Source organism: Oncorhynchus nerka, linkage group LG6, assembly GCF_034236695.1.
Source record: "Oncorhynchus nerka isolate Pitt River linkage group LG6, Oner_Uvic_2.0, whole genome shotgun sequence".
Taxonomy (NCBI): Eukaryota; Metazoa; Chordata; class Actinopteri; order Salmoniformes; family Salmonidae; genus Oncorhynchus; species Oncorhynchus nerka.
In genome coordinates, this window is record NC_088401.1 from 52,327,021 (window position 1) to 52,343,166 (window position 16,146).

Here is a 16,146-nt window from a genome sequence, read left to right on the forward strand (position 1 = left end):
ATTGCTTTTCTTTGCCGATGTCTTCCTTGTTCTATGAAATAGTAAACTCTCCATTAATTTGGATATCAGAGTGCCACATAACTTTTGCCAACGCGAAGGATTAAAACATACATATATCCAAGATCACTGCATGTGAGGGAGAAGCATCAGAAGGAGGCATTTGGTCGGAGGCAGGTAAAAATAGGAACTTTTGCTCTTTCTTTAACGTTTTCTCTTTCACACTTGTTTTTAGTTAGCTAGCATGGATCAGTTGCCTATCCACTGTACGCGTTAACAGCTTGTTGATTTGCAGACGATTAACAGCAGATTGTCCACTCAAACTGAGTTGATGCTTTACATGTTTTCCATATGACATCTAGCATATGAATGAACTTCATGCTCTAGATTCTCAAATGCTGCTATTTTTCAGAAACGTCTAGTCAGTTAGCCACATTGTTTCATTGTAGCAACATTCTATTTATTTTGTAGATGTACGCTCGGCCGCAGTGCAGCGCGCATTCATTTCATCACCATACGTGGTCGTTGTGAAGGAATGCTTTGCATGTAACTACAATGGCATATCTTCCATCAATGCCTATAACGTTACATGTCATTTTCTGTCTCCTCCACTATCCATTGTGTCTGCGGATAATGTGTCTTTATAAACTGGTATTTAATCATCAGCTCCAACTTCGTTCCAGATTTGTGTGAATACATCCATCCTATAGCCTCCACGCCCACACATTTGAGGGGAAACCGCTGCTTCTCACTCGCCTCTTGTTTTGATCGGTGAAAAACCGAGCGGTGCCTTGCCATGGCTCTTCTGACCCTGCATCGTTCGCCGTCCATCTCCACCGCTCCGGTAAGTTTCCCGCGAGCCCCACACATATCTCAACGCAGCTTTTACTGGCCTCTTTATTTTCCATGGCAGCGCCTTCACTTCACGTCATATAACGCTCTGTTTTACAGTGTGCCATTCGATACACTGGCCAAGCCTGCTATTGCCTATGATCCAGAATCCATTTGCTTTGGTTAATGAACAACAGTCTTTGCCTGAGGCTGTCCAATAACCTGCTTGGTGTATTCATTTGCGATGTCATCATCACAGCATTGTAGATTGTTGGTCATGTAAAGGGTATTTGAGGCTGTCTGGTAGCCGAGGCAGTGATTTGTATTGACAAGCAGCGATGACGTAACTAAGTAGAGGGCAAACATGCCATAAGCTGAGTATCCCTCACTACCACACTGACAGGGTTTCAAATGATAACCCCGTTCTTGTCGTGCTTTCACTTCTCTTTAAACAGTTAGAGCGACTTTAACAGGCTAATTTAAACTGTGTTGCTTCCAAGGCCTCGCTGGTATGTTACGAGTGTGTCGCCTGATGTTTTGGCATTCTCACTTTTGTTTTCCCAGCTTCCCCGGACAGGCAGACATAACGTTGCCTTCCTCCGTCCCCCTGCATACTACTACTCTGTCATCTCTACTACTGTTAACTCATCTCTTCCTTTCAAACCCTTAACGCTCCTCTCCAGCCTACCCTCTGTGTCTGTCTTGACATGTCTGCGCATTATGCCCTGAATATATTCTACCATGCCCAGAAACCTGCTCCTCTTATCCTCTGCCCCCAACGCTCTAGGCGACCAGTTTTGATAGCCTTTAGCCGCACCCTCATACTACTCCTCTGTTCCGCGGGTGATGTGGAGGTAAACCCAGGCCCTGCATGTCCCCAGGTACCCTCATTTGTTGACTTCTGTGATCGAAAAAGCCTTGGTTTTATGCATGTCAACATCAGAAGCCTCCTCCCTAAGTTTGTTTTACTCACTGCTTTAGCACACTCTGCTAACCCTGATGTCCTTGCCGTGTCTGAATCCTGGCTCAGGAAGGCCACCAAAAATTCTGAGATTTCCATACCCAACTATAACATCTTCCGTCAAGATAGAACTGCCAAAGGGGGAGGAGTCGCAGTCTACTGCAGAGATAGCCTGCAAAGTAATGTCATACTTTCCAGGTCCATACCCAAACAGTTCGAACTACTAATTTTGAAAATTACCCTCTCCAGAAATAAGTCTCTCACTGTTGCCGCCTGCTACCGGCCACCCTCAGCTCCCAGCTGTGCCCTGGACACCATTTGTGAATTGATCGCCCCCCCATCTAGCTTCAGAGTTTGTTCTGTTAGGTGACCTAAACTGGGATATGCTTAACACCCCGGCAGTCCTACGATGTAAGCTAGATGCCCTCAATCTCACTCAAATCATCAAGGAACCCACCAGGTACAACCCTAACTCTGTAAACAAGGGCACCCTCATAGACGTCATCCTGACCAACTGGCCCTCCAAATACACCTCCGCTGTCTTCAACCAGGATCTCAGCGATCACTGCCTCATTGCCTGTATCCGCCACGGAGCCGCAGTCAAACGACCACCCCTCATCACTGTCAAACGCTCCCTAAAACACTTCTGTGAGCAGGCCTTTCTAATCGACCTGGCCCGGGTATCCTGGAAGGACATTGACCTCATCCCGTCAGTTGAGGATGCCTGGTCATTCTTTAAAAGTAACTTCCTCACCATTTTAGATAAGCATGCTCCGTTCAAAAATGCAGAACCAAGAACAGATACAGCCCTTGGTTCACTCCAGACCTGACTGCCCTCGACCAGCACAAAAACATCCTGTGGCGGACTGCAATAGCATCGAATAGCCCCGTGATATGCAACTGTTCAGGGAAGTCAGGAACCAATACACGCAGTCAGTCAGGAAAGCTAAGGCCAGCTTCTTCAGGCAGAAGTTTGCATCCTGTAGCTCCAACTCCAAAAAGTTCTGGGACACTGTGAAGTCCATGGAGAACAAGAGCACCTCCTCCCAGCTGCCCACTGCACTGAGGCTAGGTAACACGGTCTCCACAGATAAATCCACGATTATCGAAAGCTTCAATAAGCACTTCTCAACGGCTGGCCATGCCTTCCGCCTGGCTACTCCAACCTCGGCCAACAGCTCCGCCCCCCGCAGCTCCTCGCCCAAGCCTCTCCAGGTTCTCCTTTACCCAAATCCAGATAGCAGATGTTCTGAAAGAGCTGCAAAACCTAGACCCGTACAAATCAGCTGGGCTTGACAATCTGGACCCTCTATTTCTGAAACTATCTGCCGCCATTGTCGCAACCCCTATTACCAGCCTGTTCAACCTCTCTTTCATATAGTCTGAGATCCCCAAGGATTGGAAAGCTGCCGCAGTCATCCCCCTCTTCAAAGGGGGAGACACCCTGGACCCAAACTGCTATAGACCTATATCCATCCTGCCCTGCCTATCTAAGGTCTTCGAAAGCCAAGTCAACAAACAGGTCACTGACCATCTCGAATCCCACCGTACCTTCTCCGCTGTGCAATCTGGTTTCCGAGCCGGTCACGGGTGCACCTCAGCCACGCTCAAGGTACTAAACGATATCATAACCGCCATCGATAAAAGACAGTATTGTGCAGCCGTCTTCATCGACCTCGCCAAGGCTTTCGACTCTGTCAATCACCATATTCTTATCGGCAGACTCAATAGCCTCGGTTTCTCAGATGACTGCCTTGCCTGGTTCACCAATTACTTTGCAGACAGAGTTCAGTGTGTCAAATCAGAGGGCATGTTGTCCGGTCCTCTGGCAGTCTCTATGGGGGTGCCACAGGGTTCAATTCTCAGGCCGACTCTTTTCTCTGTATATATCAATGATGTTGCTCTTGCTGCGGGCGATTCCCTGATCCACCTCTACGCAGACGACACCATTCTATATACTTTCGGCCCGTCATTGAACACTGTGCTATCTAACCTCCAAACGAGCTTCAATGCCATACAGCACTCCTTCCGTGGCCTCCAACTGCTCTTAAACGCGAGTAAAACCAAATGCATGCTTTTCAACCGATCGCTGCCTGCACCCGCATGCCCGACTAGCATCACCACCCTGGATGGTTCCGACCTTGAATATGTGGACATCTATAAGTACCTAGGTGTCTGGCTAGACTGCAAACTCTCCTTCCAGACTCACATCAAACATCTCCAATCGAAAATCAAATCAAGAGTCGGCTTTCTATTCCGCAACAAAGCCTCCTTCACTCACGCCGCCAAGCTTACCCTAGTAAAACTGACTATCCTACCGATCCTCGATTTCGGCGATGTCATCTACAAAATGGCTTCCAACACTCTACTCAGCAAACTGGATGCAGTCTTATCATAGTGCCATCCGTTTTGTCACCAAAGCACCTTATACCACCCACCACTGCGACTTGTATGCTCTAGTCGGCTGGCCCTCGCTACATATTCGTCGCCAGACCCACTGGCTCCAGGTCATCTACAAGTCCATGCTAGGTAAAGCTCCGCCTTATCTCAGTTCACTGGTCACGATGGCAACACCCATCCGTAGCACACGCTCCAGCAGGTGTATCTCACTGATCATCCCTAAAGCCAACACCTCATTTGGCCGCCTTTCGTTCCAGTACTCTGCTGCCTGTGACTGGAACGAACTGCAAAAATCGCTGAAGTTGGAGACTTTTATCTCCCTCACCAACTTCAAACATCAGCTATCCGAGCAGCTAACCGATCGCTGCAGCTGTACATAGTCTATTGGTAAATAGCCCACCCATTTTCACCTACCTCATTCCCATACTGTTTTTATACTGTTTTTAAAAAAAATTTATTTACTTTTCTGCTCTTTTGCACACCAATATCTCTACCTGTACATGACCATCTGATCATTTATCACCCCAGTGTTAATCTGCAAAATTGTATTATTCGCCTACCTCCTCATGCCTTTTGCACACATTGTATATAGACTGCCCATTTTTTTTTTCTACTGTGTTATTGACTTGTTAATTGTTTACTCCATGTGTAACTCTGTGTTGTCTGTTCACACTGCTATGCTTTATCTTGGCCAGGTCGCAGTTGCAAATGAGAACTTGTTCTCAACTAGCCTACCTGGTTAAATAAAGGTGAAATAAATAAATTTAAAAAACATGTCAGTAGAATAACACGTATTGTGTGATGGATTTTCATGAAGTTTTATCCATAGAATGGTCTTTTGGAAGAAGGATTGTTGACATGTTTGACATTTGGGCAATTCCACTATAACTGAATGATGATGATGACAACTTTTCACTTTAAAAGTATGACAAACAAAAACCATTGATTCCAAAGTTAAACAAACCATACAACTATGCAGAATGACTAGTTTTAACAATCAATATATTTACTCAAAGAACCGGTGTAAAGTTTGGTAACAGAATGACCCTAAAATCTCCCTCAGTTTTATGTGACCACCTACCAGTTGAAGTTTGGACATCACAGCAGAGTGCAGCACAGTACAGTACAGTTCAATACATAACAGTACAGTAAATTATACTGTGCTCTAGTAATGTACTGAACTCTACTGTACTGGCATAACTTGTGAAACAGACATCTATGATTGGTTCAGATTTGGACTGACAAATTTCAACCACTTTTCAATGTCCGGTGTGAGCATTTCCATGTAAAAAGCCCCATAAGCAATGTAATCCATAGAATGTTCCTTGACACAAACTTGACATTTATATCTAAAAGCATAGTTGAGAAATAATTAATGGAAGTTAGAATATTTTATATTTTGGCCTTACCCACGCCTCCTTTAAGACTCCTTCATTTTTCATCTGAATCTGTCACAAAGGAAAAATTGGTGTTGTATGAAGCTTTACCGCTTGCTCTGTAATATGAGGAATATTTCGAGTTATGTAACAATTTTTATTCAATTAATTCAAATCAAATAACAATGTATTTGTCACATACACATGGTTAGCAGATGTTAATGCGAGTGTAGCGAAATGCTTGTTCTTCTAGTTCTGACAGTGCAGTAATATCTAACAGGCAATCTAACAATTCCCCAACAACTCCTAATACACACAAGTCTAAAGGGGTGAATGAGAATATGTACATGTAAGTATATGGATGAGCGATGGCCGAGCGCTATAGACAAGGTGCAATAGATGGTATAAAACACAGTATATACATGTGATATGAGTTAAGTAAGATATGTGAACATTATTAAAGTGGCATTATTTAGTGGCATGTAGGCAGCAGCCTCTGAGTTAGTGATTGCTGTTTAGCAGTCTGATGGCCTTGAGATTGAAAAACAGCTTCTGTCTCTCGGTTCTCTCCTTGTCTCCCTAATCGTCTCCCTATCGTTGTAAATGCACATTTTACTCTTGATCCTGCTCATTCTTTCAGTACATGAACACTGAAATACCCACTTCTCAATGCCACATAACTGGTTTTAGAGATGAAATAAATCCCTTAATAAATCTGAAGAGGGTTGTCACTCTGTAATCAGCAGACTTCAATATGTGACACAAGATGGTATATTTAATAGATTGTAGTAAATTGTTTATAGCCTGGGCCCAGATCTGTTTGTGCTCTTAAGTTATACATTGCTGTCATTGTCAAGTGAAGTTTGGCAAGAGAAACAGACAGGGAGTTGGCATGATGGCACAAAATAACTGGCGCTAAGGCAGTGGCGGATGTCAATCTCTCAATATCAAGTTTCGCATGGACCCCCTAGTCATTTGATGTTGGGGCCCTATAATTTGTACACCGGACATCATTAGTCAATCGTGTTGTTTACATGAAAAAATGCGAAAGAACTCATGCTATTAGACACCTACAAGTGATTGCTGGGACGTAAGCAAATACTGTCCAATGGTTAGAGCAAGGATTTGGAGGCGTGGCTTATTGGGGTGCATGTCTTTCAGTTAGTTATTTTTGGTCACCTGTACGTGTGAATGTCTTTCCAGTTCATCTGGTCTGTTGACTTTGTTGCTCTTCTGATTTACGTTGGGGGTCCACTGATAAATCTAGTACGGGCCTGTGACGATGTAGTTACGCCACTGGGCTAAGGAGTTTGTTAGTAAATTAATCATCTTTCATATCATTTTTTTAAAGGATGAAAGCATCCCAAGAAGAGGGAGACTTCAGAAAAGGTAGATTAGTGGGGGTTTTTGGGTTGTGAATTTAATTTGTATGTACAGTGCATTCAGAAAGTATTCAGACCTTCCCTTTTTCCACATTTTGTTACATTACAGTCTTATTCTAAAATGGATTTAATTTAAAAAAAAATCCTCATCGATCTATAAACAATAACCCGTAATGACAAAGCGAAAACAGGTTTTTAGACATTTTTGCACATTTGTTAAAATAAAAAGCAGATAACTTATGTAAATAATGTTTCAGACCCTTTGCTATGAGACTTGAAAATGAGCTCAGGTGCATCCTGTTTCCATTGATCATCCTTGAAATGTTTCTATTAACAGTTGACAGTGCATGTCAGAGCAGGAACCAAGCCATGAGGTCGAAGGAATTGTCCGTAGAGCTCCGAGACGTGATTGTGACGAGGCACAGATCTGGGGAATGGTACCAAAACATTTCCGCAGCACCTTGGCCTCCATCATTCTTAAATGGAAGAAGTTTGGAACCAGCATGACACTTCTTAGAGCTGGCCACCCAGCCAAACTGAGCAATTGGGGGAGAAGGACCTTGGCCAGGGAGGTGACTAAGAACCCTATTGTCACTCTGACAGAGCTCCCAGAGTTCCTCTGTGGAGATGGGACAACCTTCTTTGCAGCACTCCACCAATCGGGCCTTTGTTAGAGTGGCGAGACGGAAGCCACTCATCACTAAGAGGCATTGACAGCCCGCTTGGAGTTTGCCAAAGGGCACCTAAAGGTCTCTCAGACTATGAGAAACAAGATTCTCTGGTCTGATAAAACCAAGATTGAACTTTTTGGGCTGAATGCCAAGCATCACGTCTGGAGGAAACCAGGCACCATCCCTATGGTGAAGCATGGAGGTGGCAGCATCATGCTGTGGCAACGTTTTCAGGGACTGGGAGACTAGTCAGGATCGGGGGAAAGATGAACGGTGCAAAGTAAAGACAGATCCTTGATGAAAACCTGCTCCGGACCTCCGACTGGGGCGAAGGTTCACCTTCCAACAGGATAATGACCCTAAGCACACAGCCAAGACAACGCAAGACTGGCTTCGGGACAAGTCTCAATGTCCTTGAGTGGCCCAGCCAGAGTAAAGTGTCTGAAAACATATGTACATTTGATAATTCCGTTTTTTTAATATACATTTGTAAAAAAAAAAAGTTTAAAAAGAGAATTCTAAAAACCTGTTTTTCTGTGTCATTATGGGGTATTGTGTGTAGATTGCTGAGGAAAAATAACAGTTTGATCCATTTTAGAATAAGGCTATAACGTAACAAAGTGGAAAAAGTCAAGGGGTCTGAATACTTTCCGAATGCACTGTAGTTTGGATGTGGTCATATGGAAGTTTGATTGCAAACATCTTTCAAAGTAATAATTCAGTCTTCCATCCTCCAAAACAGAGAGAGCTTTGCTCTGGTTAAAGGGGCCGTCCTTCTCCTGGAAGAGGGGGAGGGGGAGGGGCCACATGAAGAGACGTCGCCCAATCACTCCCCTTCACCCCTGAAGCTGGGGGGCGGAGCTTCAGACACACAGCACAGACAGCTGCACGCCATGGTGTCACTACTAAGACCAGAGGACACTATCAAACTGGTGAGACCTGTCAGCAGTCACATGCCCAGAGGTAGAATGTATAGAATAAGCATACAATGGAAAGGTCAGGCAGTGTGTGAAGAACTGGGTTTAAACTTGGGTCATCTGTAGTCTGCACACCACAAAGCTGGGTTCGTGCTTAGATAATGCCTGGGCATCAGCAAGTCTTCAGGTCTCAGGCAAGGTTACTTATCACTGTTGTGTGGTTCACCAAACCACCTTTGTTACAATAGCATGACTAGACCCGGCGTGATGCCTGGAGCACTCTGCAATGTCATGTTAAAAGCTTCTATGGGTCACATTCATGTAATGCGTTTCACTAGGTCTCAAAGTGCCTTTTACATTATATAAAGTATGGTAACTCACCCTTGTACACCTCCAACATGTAACATCCTAGCCTGGTGGTCCCAGATCTGATTGTGCTCTTGCCAACTCCATTACTTATTGTCAAACCAAACCTGTTTGGCATGACAAGGTGTTGGCGTGATAGCACACCAGACTGGCACTCGGGCTAGTAACATCCACCTACACATATATAGTGAACAAAAAGGACCAACGCATGTTGCGTTTTATACATCTTTCTTTCAATGAGCTGAAATAAAAGATTCCAGAAATGTTCCATACGCACAAAAACCTTATTTTTCTAATTTTGTGCAAAAACTTGTTTACATCCCTGTTAGTGAGCATTTCTACTTTGCTGAGATAATCCATCCACCTGACAGGTGTGGCATATCAAGAAGTGGATTAAACGGCATGCACATTACACAGGTGCACCTTGTGCTGGGGACAACAAAAGGCCATTAAATGTGCAGTTGTCACACAACACAATGCCATAGATGCCTCAAGTTTTGAGGGTGCGTGCAATTGGCATGTTGACTGCAGCAATGTCCACCAGAGCTGTTGCCACAGAATTGAATGTTCATTTCTCTACCGTAAGCTGCCTCCAGCATCGTGTCGTAACTGACTTCAATGGGCAAATGCTCACCTTTGATGCCACTAACACACTGGAGAAGTGTGCTCTTAACGGATGAATCCCAGTTTCAATTGTACCGGGCAGATGGCAGACATGTGGGCGAGCAGTTTGCTGATGTCAACGTCGTGAACAGAGTGCCCCATTGTGCGCCCCAGACGTGTCACACACTGAGCATGTTTGGGATGATCAATGTGTACGACAGCATATTCCAGTTCCCGCCAATATCCCACAAGTTCGCACAGACAATCAACAGCCTGATCAACTCTATGTGAAGGAGATGTGTTGTGCTGCATGAGGCAAATGGTGGTCACCTTTAAGGTACCTGTGATGAACAGATGCATATCTGTATTCCCAGCCATGTGAAATCCATAGATTAGGGCCTGTAACTCAGTAACATCTTTGAAATAGTTGTTTATTTGTGTTCAGTGTATAAATGCCCTTTACCCCTCTCTCAACCCTACCTGTACATGTCATCCCTTATCTCTCCTTTCTCTCCTCCCCTCTCTCTCACCTCCCTATCTCCATGCAGGCGGTGAGGTTGGAGTCGGTGAGTCCAGTCAGGGTACGGTATCTGATCATAGTCTCCACCTTCAGTAACAAACAGGAGAGCATTCTACTGGGGATGGACTTCCCCGACACAGACAGGTGTGTGTGCTGTTATCATTGTTTCAGTAGAGAGGTGTACAGCGGTTGTTGTTTTTTACCTTAGACCTTTTGCTGGGCGGTATTCCGTATTTACGATATACCAGTACTGATGCACGTACCGGTTTAGGTTTTTGCTTTACCTTCTATAACGGTATTTGAATGTTTGGTTTGTTAAATGTGATACGCCGTGTGTAACGTCCATTTTTATAGTTCGCTACTTGAGTCAACGCTCTCCTCTCTCTCTCTTTCTCTCTCTCCATGCCGATTTCCACACATACCTAGCCCTGCCTCCTGTCACTAAAGGAGCGCATTTTGTGGTCCTCGACCACGAGACACTTGTATTCAGTCTGCATGGTCAATGCAGCAATGTTGATGACAACGATACTGTTTTCACTTTCCTTCATATAAATCCATTAGCGTTCTATAATTACACTTAGTTTGCGCTTCTTACATCTACAAACAGCATGTTTGTCTTAGCAAGTTGGGCCTGAATCTTGTTTGCCGCTAATCGCTAGTTCGTTAGCTAACTAATAAATGTACTCAGTCAGAGCAAATGTAATTAGCTATACAGCCTGATAATACCGGTGATGGTGTAGACCTAAATCAGCATGTTGTTTGTACAACCGTATCGTCTAAATCTAGGAGGAATATGCAAAGCATGAAAATGTTAGCTACATGAAGTAGCTAAGAGAAAACATTCAATGTAGCCAAAGATTATAGGGTCCCCTAGTGAACACTTATCAACACTTTGGTTCCTAACCTGTCACAATAACTCCCCCCTGGCATTTTCATTCGTTGTCATATCAAACAACACTGTATTCAAAGTGCCCACTATACTACTCTAACTAGATAATTAGAATAATCATTCCATTTCCATAATTCAAAACTTAACCCAAGTGTTTTTGCTCTAAATCGTAAGTGCAATATTTGGTTAAAAATAATGGCTAGATTGTTTGCCCATATCTTGCAGCCCTACATGGCAGTGTGGAAATGATCTCAAATGGATGCGGAAATGGTTGAAAATAATTTTTGTTGAATTGAACAGTATAAAACAATCAGTATGGAGAAAGACCCATTGAAATAACTTAGAATGTATGTGTTGCTGCAACCCTAGGATTACGCACTACTCAAAGCAAATGTAGAACTTTTATTATTCAAAAACATAAAATACCATCATACAGTCCAATTATAAAATACTGTGATATGATATTTTGGCATTATCGCCCCGCCCTACCTTAGACCAGTCTAGAGAATGACTTGCGTTGATAGAAAATACATCTAGTAAATGTTGCCAAATGTTAAGAAAAATGTATTAAAATGGTCTGTCTCTGTTTCTTTCAGATGTCAGTGTACTATCGGTCTGGTTGTGCCGGTATGGAGCGACACACAAGTGTATCTGGACGGAGATGGGTAAGAGTTTAAAAACGTGTTGTGAGTGAAAGAGAAAGATGGAGGGGTGAACTGAAAGAGTCAAATGAGGAAACTAGGAAGTAGCTAGCTGAGCCTGTGACACAGCACGGTTGGCCTGGCATCTTGCTGGCTGGCCAGTCATGGTAATACCAATGAGTAATCCTTTTCTGTTTATGTACTTGGATGATTCTCATTCTGTTTCTGTCACTATGTCACCCCTTAGGGCAACACTTAAAACATCTGCATTCACTGCATAAGGACTTCCTAATCAAATCCAATAACATTTTGTCACATCGCTGAATACAACAAGTGCAGACTTTACCGTGAAATGCTTACTTACGAGCCATTTCCCAAAAATGCAGTTAAAAAGTAAGACTGTTAACAAATAGATAACTAAAATAACAATAACGATGATATATGATGCTATATACAAGGAGTACCGGTACAGAGTTGGGGTATGAGGTAGTTAGGGTGATTGATTAAGGTAATATGTACCTGTATGTTTGGTTAGGTGATAGATTGAAGTACATGTAGGTAGGAGGTGAGAAATAGAAGGTCCGGGTAGCCATTTAATGAACTGTTCAGTCTTATGACTTTGGGGCAGATGTTTAGGAACCTTTAGGTCCCAGACTTGGCGCTCCGGTACCGCTTGCCGTGCGTGAACGGACTGTGACTTGGGTGGTGGGAGTCTTTGACCCTTTTTAGGGCCTTCCTTTGACACCGCCTGGTATAGAGGTCTTGGATGGCAGGGTGCTCGGCCCCAGTGATGTACTGGGCCGTACGCAAGCAGTTGCCATACCAAGCGGTGATGCAGCCAGTCAAGATGCTCTCAGTGGCGCAGCTGTAGAACTTTTGAGGATCTGAGGGCCCATACCAAATCTTTTCAGCCTCCTGAGGGGATGAGGTGTTGTCGTGTTCTCTTCATGACTGTATTGGTGTGTTTGGACCATGATAGGTCCTTAGTGATGTGGACACCGAGATCCCTGTCTGGAACTGCGAGGAGTAACTGTGTAACCTACGTTGCCAGCTACCATGACAAAGACCAAAGCCGGCGGGATTACCATTGAGGACAGTGATGTGTCTATCACAGGTGAAGGATCTTTTAAACTAATAAAAAATAGTTATACAAGCAGTTGTTACAACATCAAGAAAATAGCTTCGAGTGTTTTTGTCCAAATACTAATAAAATAACAACCTGACCAGAGAGGTCCAGGACCTGAAGAACAGTTTGCAGTTCTCCCAGGGTCAGCTCGGTGAGTTCAAACAGGAGAATGGCAAGAGCACAGCAATCTGTATCATTGAGAGAGGACATCTGTTCTGTGTGGGAATCCATGATAACAATGACCGATAAATCTCGAGGGACAATCGATGTGGAACAACATGGTTGTGGACGGTATTGCAGAAGATTGAGGTGGAGCGCCCCCACAGGACTGGAAAACCCACCAAGTTTGTGAGGTTCAAGGACAAGGTAGCTGTTCTGGGAAGAGCCAAGAACTTGTGAGGATCACGGACAAGGTATCTGTTCCGGAAAGAGCCAAGAACTTGAGAGGAACGTATATCTTCCTCAACGAGGACTATCCTGAAGCTGTGCGCCAGAAGAGGAAAGAACTGATCCCACCCCATGAAAGCTGCCAGGGTACGTGGGGACATTTGCTTACATTCGCCATGACAGGCTCATTGTCCACTCTCCCTTCCAGAAGCCTGGAAGGGATGAAAGCCAAGCCTATGGGTTCGTAGCTTCAACCCCACAGCACACACACACCAATTGATAAATGAACTGCTAAATTTGTAGTATTCTTGCTTTGTTGGCTCTTTTCAGTATTATGTCTATCTCTGATAAGCTACCCAGGAAAGGGCTGAAAATAGCCCCTATTAATATATGTTGCCTTAGAAATAAAGTTCATGAAATCAATAATTAGCTAACATCAGATAACATTAATATATGAGCCATTTCTAAGACTCCCTTAGATAATTAATGTGATGATACGTCAGTAGCAATACAAGGCTATAACATCTATAGAGACCGAAATGCTTATGGGGGAGTTGTTGCTGTATATATTCAGAGCCATATCCCTGTAATGCTTAGAGAAGATCTTATGTCAAGTGTTATTGAAGTGTTCTGGTTGCAGGTTCACTTGGCATCTAAATCCTTTTATTTTGGGGTGTTGCAATAGGCCACCAAGTGCGAACAGTCAGTATGTAAACAATATGTGTGAAATGCCTGATAGTTTATGTGATGTAAACAGAGAGGTCTACTTTCTTGGGGACCTGAAATATTGACTGGTTTTCATCAAGCTGTCTGCTCAAGAGGAAGCTTCTCACTGTAACCAGTGCCTGTAATCTGGTTCAGGTTATTAATCAACCTACCAGGGCGTTTACAAACACTACAGGAACAAGATCATCCACATGTATCGATCACATTTCTACTATTACTGTAGAACTTTGTTCTAAAGATGTATCTGTACCCATTGGATGCAGTGATCACAATATAGTGGCTATATCCGGGAAAGCCACAGTTCCAACAGCTGGGCCTAAAATAGTGTATAAGAGCTCATACAAAAGATTTTGCTGTGACTCTTATGTGGATGATGTAAAAAAATATTTGTTGGTGTGATCAATAAGGAGCATCCAGACGCTGCACTTGATGAATTTGTGAAATTGCTTCTTCCAATTATTGATAAACATGCACCGGTTAAGAAACTGGCTGTTAGAACTGTTAAGGCTCCATGGATTGAGGAATTGAAAAACGGTATGGTTGAAGAGATGGGGCAAAAGGAGTGACTAATAAGTCTGACTGCACATCTGACTGACTGATTTACTGAAAATTAAGAAATTGTGTGACTAAACCCAACAAAAAGAATAAACTGTATTATGAAGCTAAGATCAATTATATAAAGAATGATATAAAAAAAGATTGGAGTACTTTAAATGAAATTATGGGTAGAGAGACATTCAACTCCATCTTTCATCGAATCAGATGGCTTATTCATCACAAAACCATTTGATGTTGCCAATTATTTTAATGACTACTTCATTGTCAGTGGGCAAACTTAGGCAGGAAATGCCAAACAACGAACAGTGAACCATCCTATTCATGCATAAAAAAACAAATGATGAAAGAAAAGCATTGCAAGTTTGAATTTTGCAAAGTTAGTGTGACAAACCTCCTGGCATTGACAACTTAGATGGAAAGCTACTGAGGATGGTAGCTGACTCTATAGTCACTCCTATCTGTCATATCTTTAATCTGAGCCTAGATTAGTCTTTTTCCTCAGGCCTGGAGGGAAGCCGAAGTAATTCCGCTACCCAAGAGTGGTAAAGCGGCCTTTACTGGTTCTAACAGCAGACCTATAAGCTTGCTCTTAGTGAACTGTTGGGGAAAAATAGTGTTTGACCAAATACAATGCTATTTTTCTGTTAACAAATTAAGACTTTCAGCATGCTTATATAGAAGGGCACTCACAAATGACTGATGATTGGTTGAAATAAATAGATAATAAGAAGATTGTGGGAGCTGTACTGTTAGATTTCAGTGCAGCCTTTGACTTTATTGACCATAACCTGTTGGTTAAAAAACTTGTGTTATGGCTTTTCAACCTCTGCCATAATGTGGATTCAGAGCGATCTATCTAATATAACTCAAAGGATTTTCTTTAATGGAAGCTTCTCTAATGTCAAACATGTAAAGTATGGTGTACTGCAGGGCAGCTCTCTAGGCCCTCTACTCTTTTCTATTTTTACCAATGACCTGCCACTGGCATTAAACAAAGTATGTGTGTCCATGTATGCTGATGATTCAACCATATATGCATCAGCAACCACAGCTAATGAAGTCACTGAAACCTTTAACAAAGATTTGCAGTCTGTTTTGTAATGGGTGGCCAGTAATAAACTGGTCCTAAACATTTATAAAGCAAGGATCATTGCATTTGGTACAAATCAAGTTCTAGACCCCGGCTGAATCTGGTAATGAATGGTGTGGCTGTTGAACAAGTTTGGGAGACTAAATTACTTGGCGTTCTCTTAGATTGTAAACTGTCATGGTCAAAATGTATAGATTCAATTGTTGTAAAGATGAGGAGAGGTCTGTCCGTAATAAAGAGATGCTCTGCTTTTTTGACACCACACTCCAAAAAGCACGTTCTGCTGGCTCTAGTTTTGTCAAATTTTTGTTATTGTCCAATCGTGTGGTCCAATGCTGCAAGGAAAGAACTAGTTAAGCTGCCGCTGGCCCGTAACAGAGTGGCACATCTTGCTCTTCATTGTAATAAGAGGGCTGATATAAATACTATGCATGCCAGTCTCTCTTTGCTAATAGTTGAGGAGAGACTGACTGCATCACTTCTTTTTATAAGAAACAAATTGTTTGCATAGTCAACTTACACACGACTCTGACACACACACTTACCACATCAGACATGCCACCAGGGGTCTTTTAAGTCTCCAAATCCAGAACAAATTCAAGAAAGGGTACAGTATTATAGAGCCATTATTGCATAGAACTCCGTTCCAATCTCATATTGCTCAACTAAACAGCAAACCTGATTAAAAAAAACAGATAAAGCAAC

At 43.0% G+C, this 16,146-nt stretch overlaps 1 protein-coding gene across 6 annotated transcripts in view; it reads left to right on the forward strand.

Moving 5' to 3' along the window:
- Positions 1 to 16,146, forward strand: part of LOC115130594 (protein phosphatase Slingshot homolog 3-like) — a 27,406-nt gene continuing 11,260 nt past the window's right edge. For 4 of the 6 annotated variants that reach the window (XM_029661882.2, XM_029661883.2, XM_029661885.2 and 1 more), the window contains exons 1-6: positions 1 to 174; positions 681 to 841; positions 6,917 to 6,954; positions 8,361 to 8,550; positions 10,053 to 10,168; positions 11,510 to 11,578. In XM_029661882.2, the coding sequence (XP_029517742.2) occupies positions 794 to 841; positions 6,917 to 6,954; positions 8,361 to 8,550; positions 10,053 to 10,168; positions 11,510 to 11,578 (461 nt within the window). In that variant the 5' untranslated portion in view covers positions 1 to 174; positions 681 to 793. The remainder of the gene's footprint in view (positions 175 to 680; positions 842 to 6,916; positions 6,955 to 8,360; positions 8,551 to 10,052; positions 10,169 to 11,509; positions 11,579 to 16,146) is intronic. The other 2 variants (XM_065019651.1, XM_029661886.2) reach the window with 2 other exon arrangements.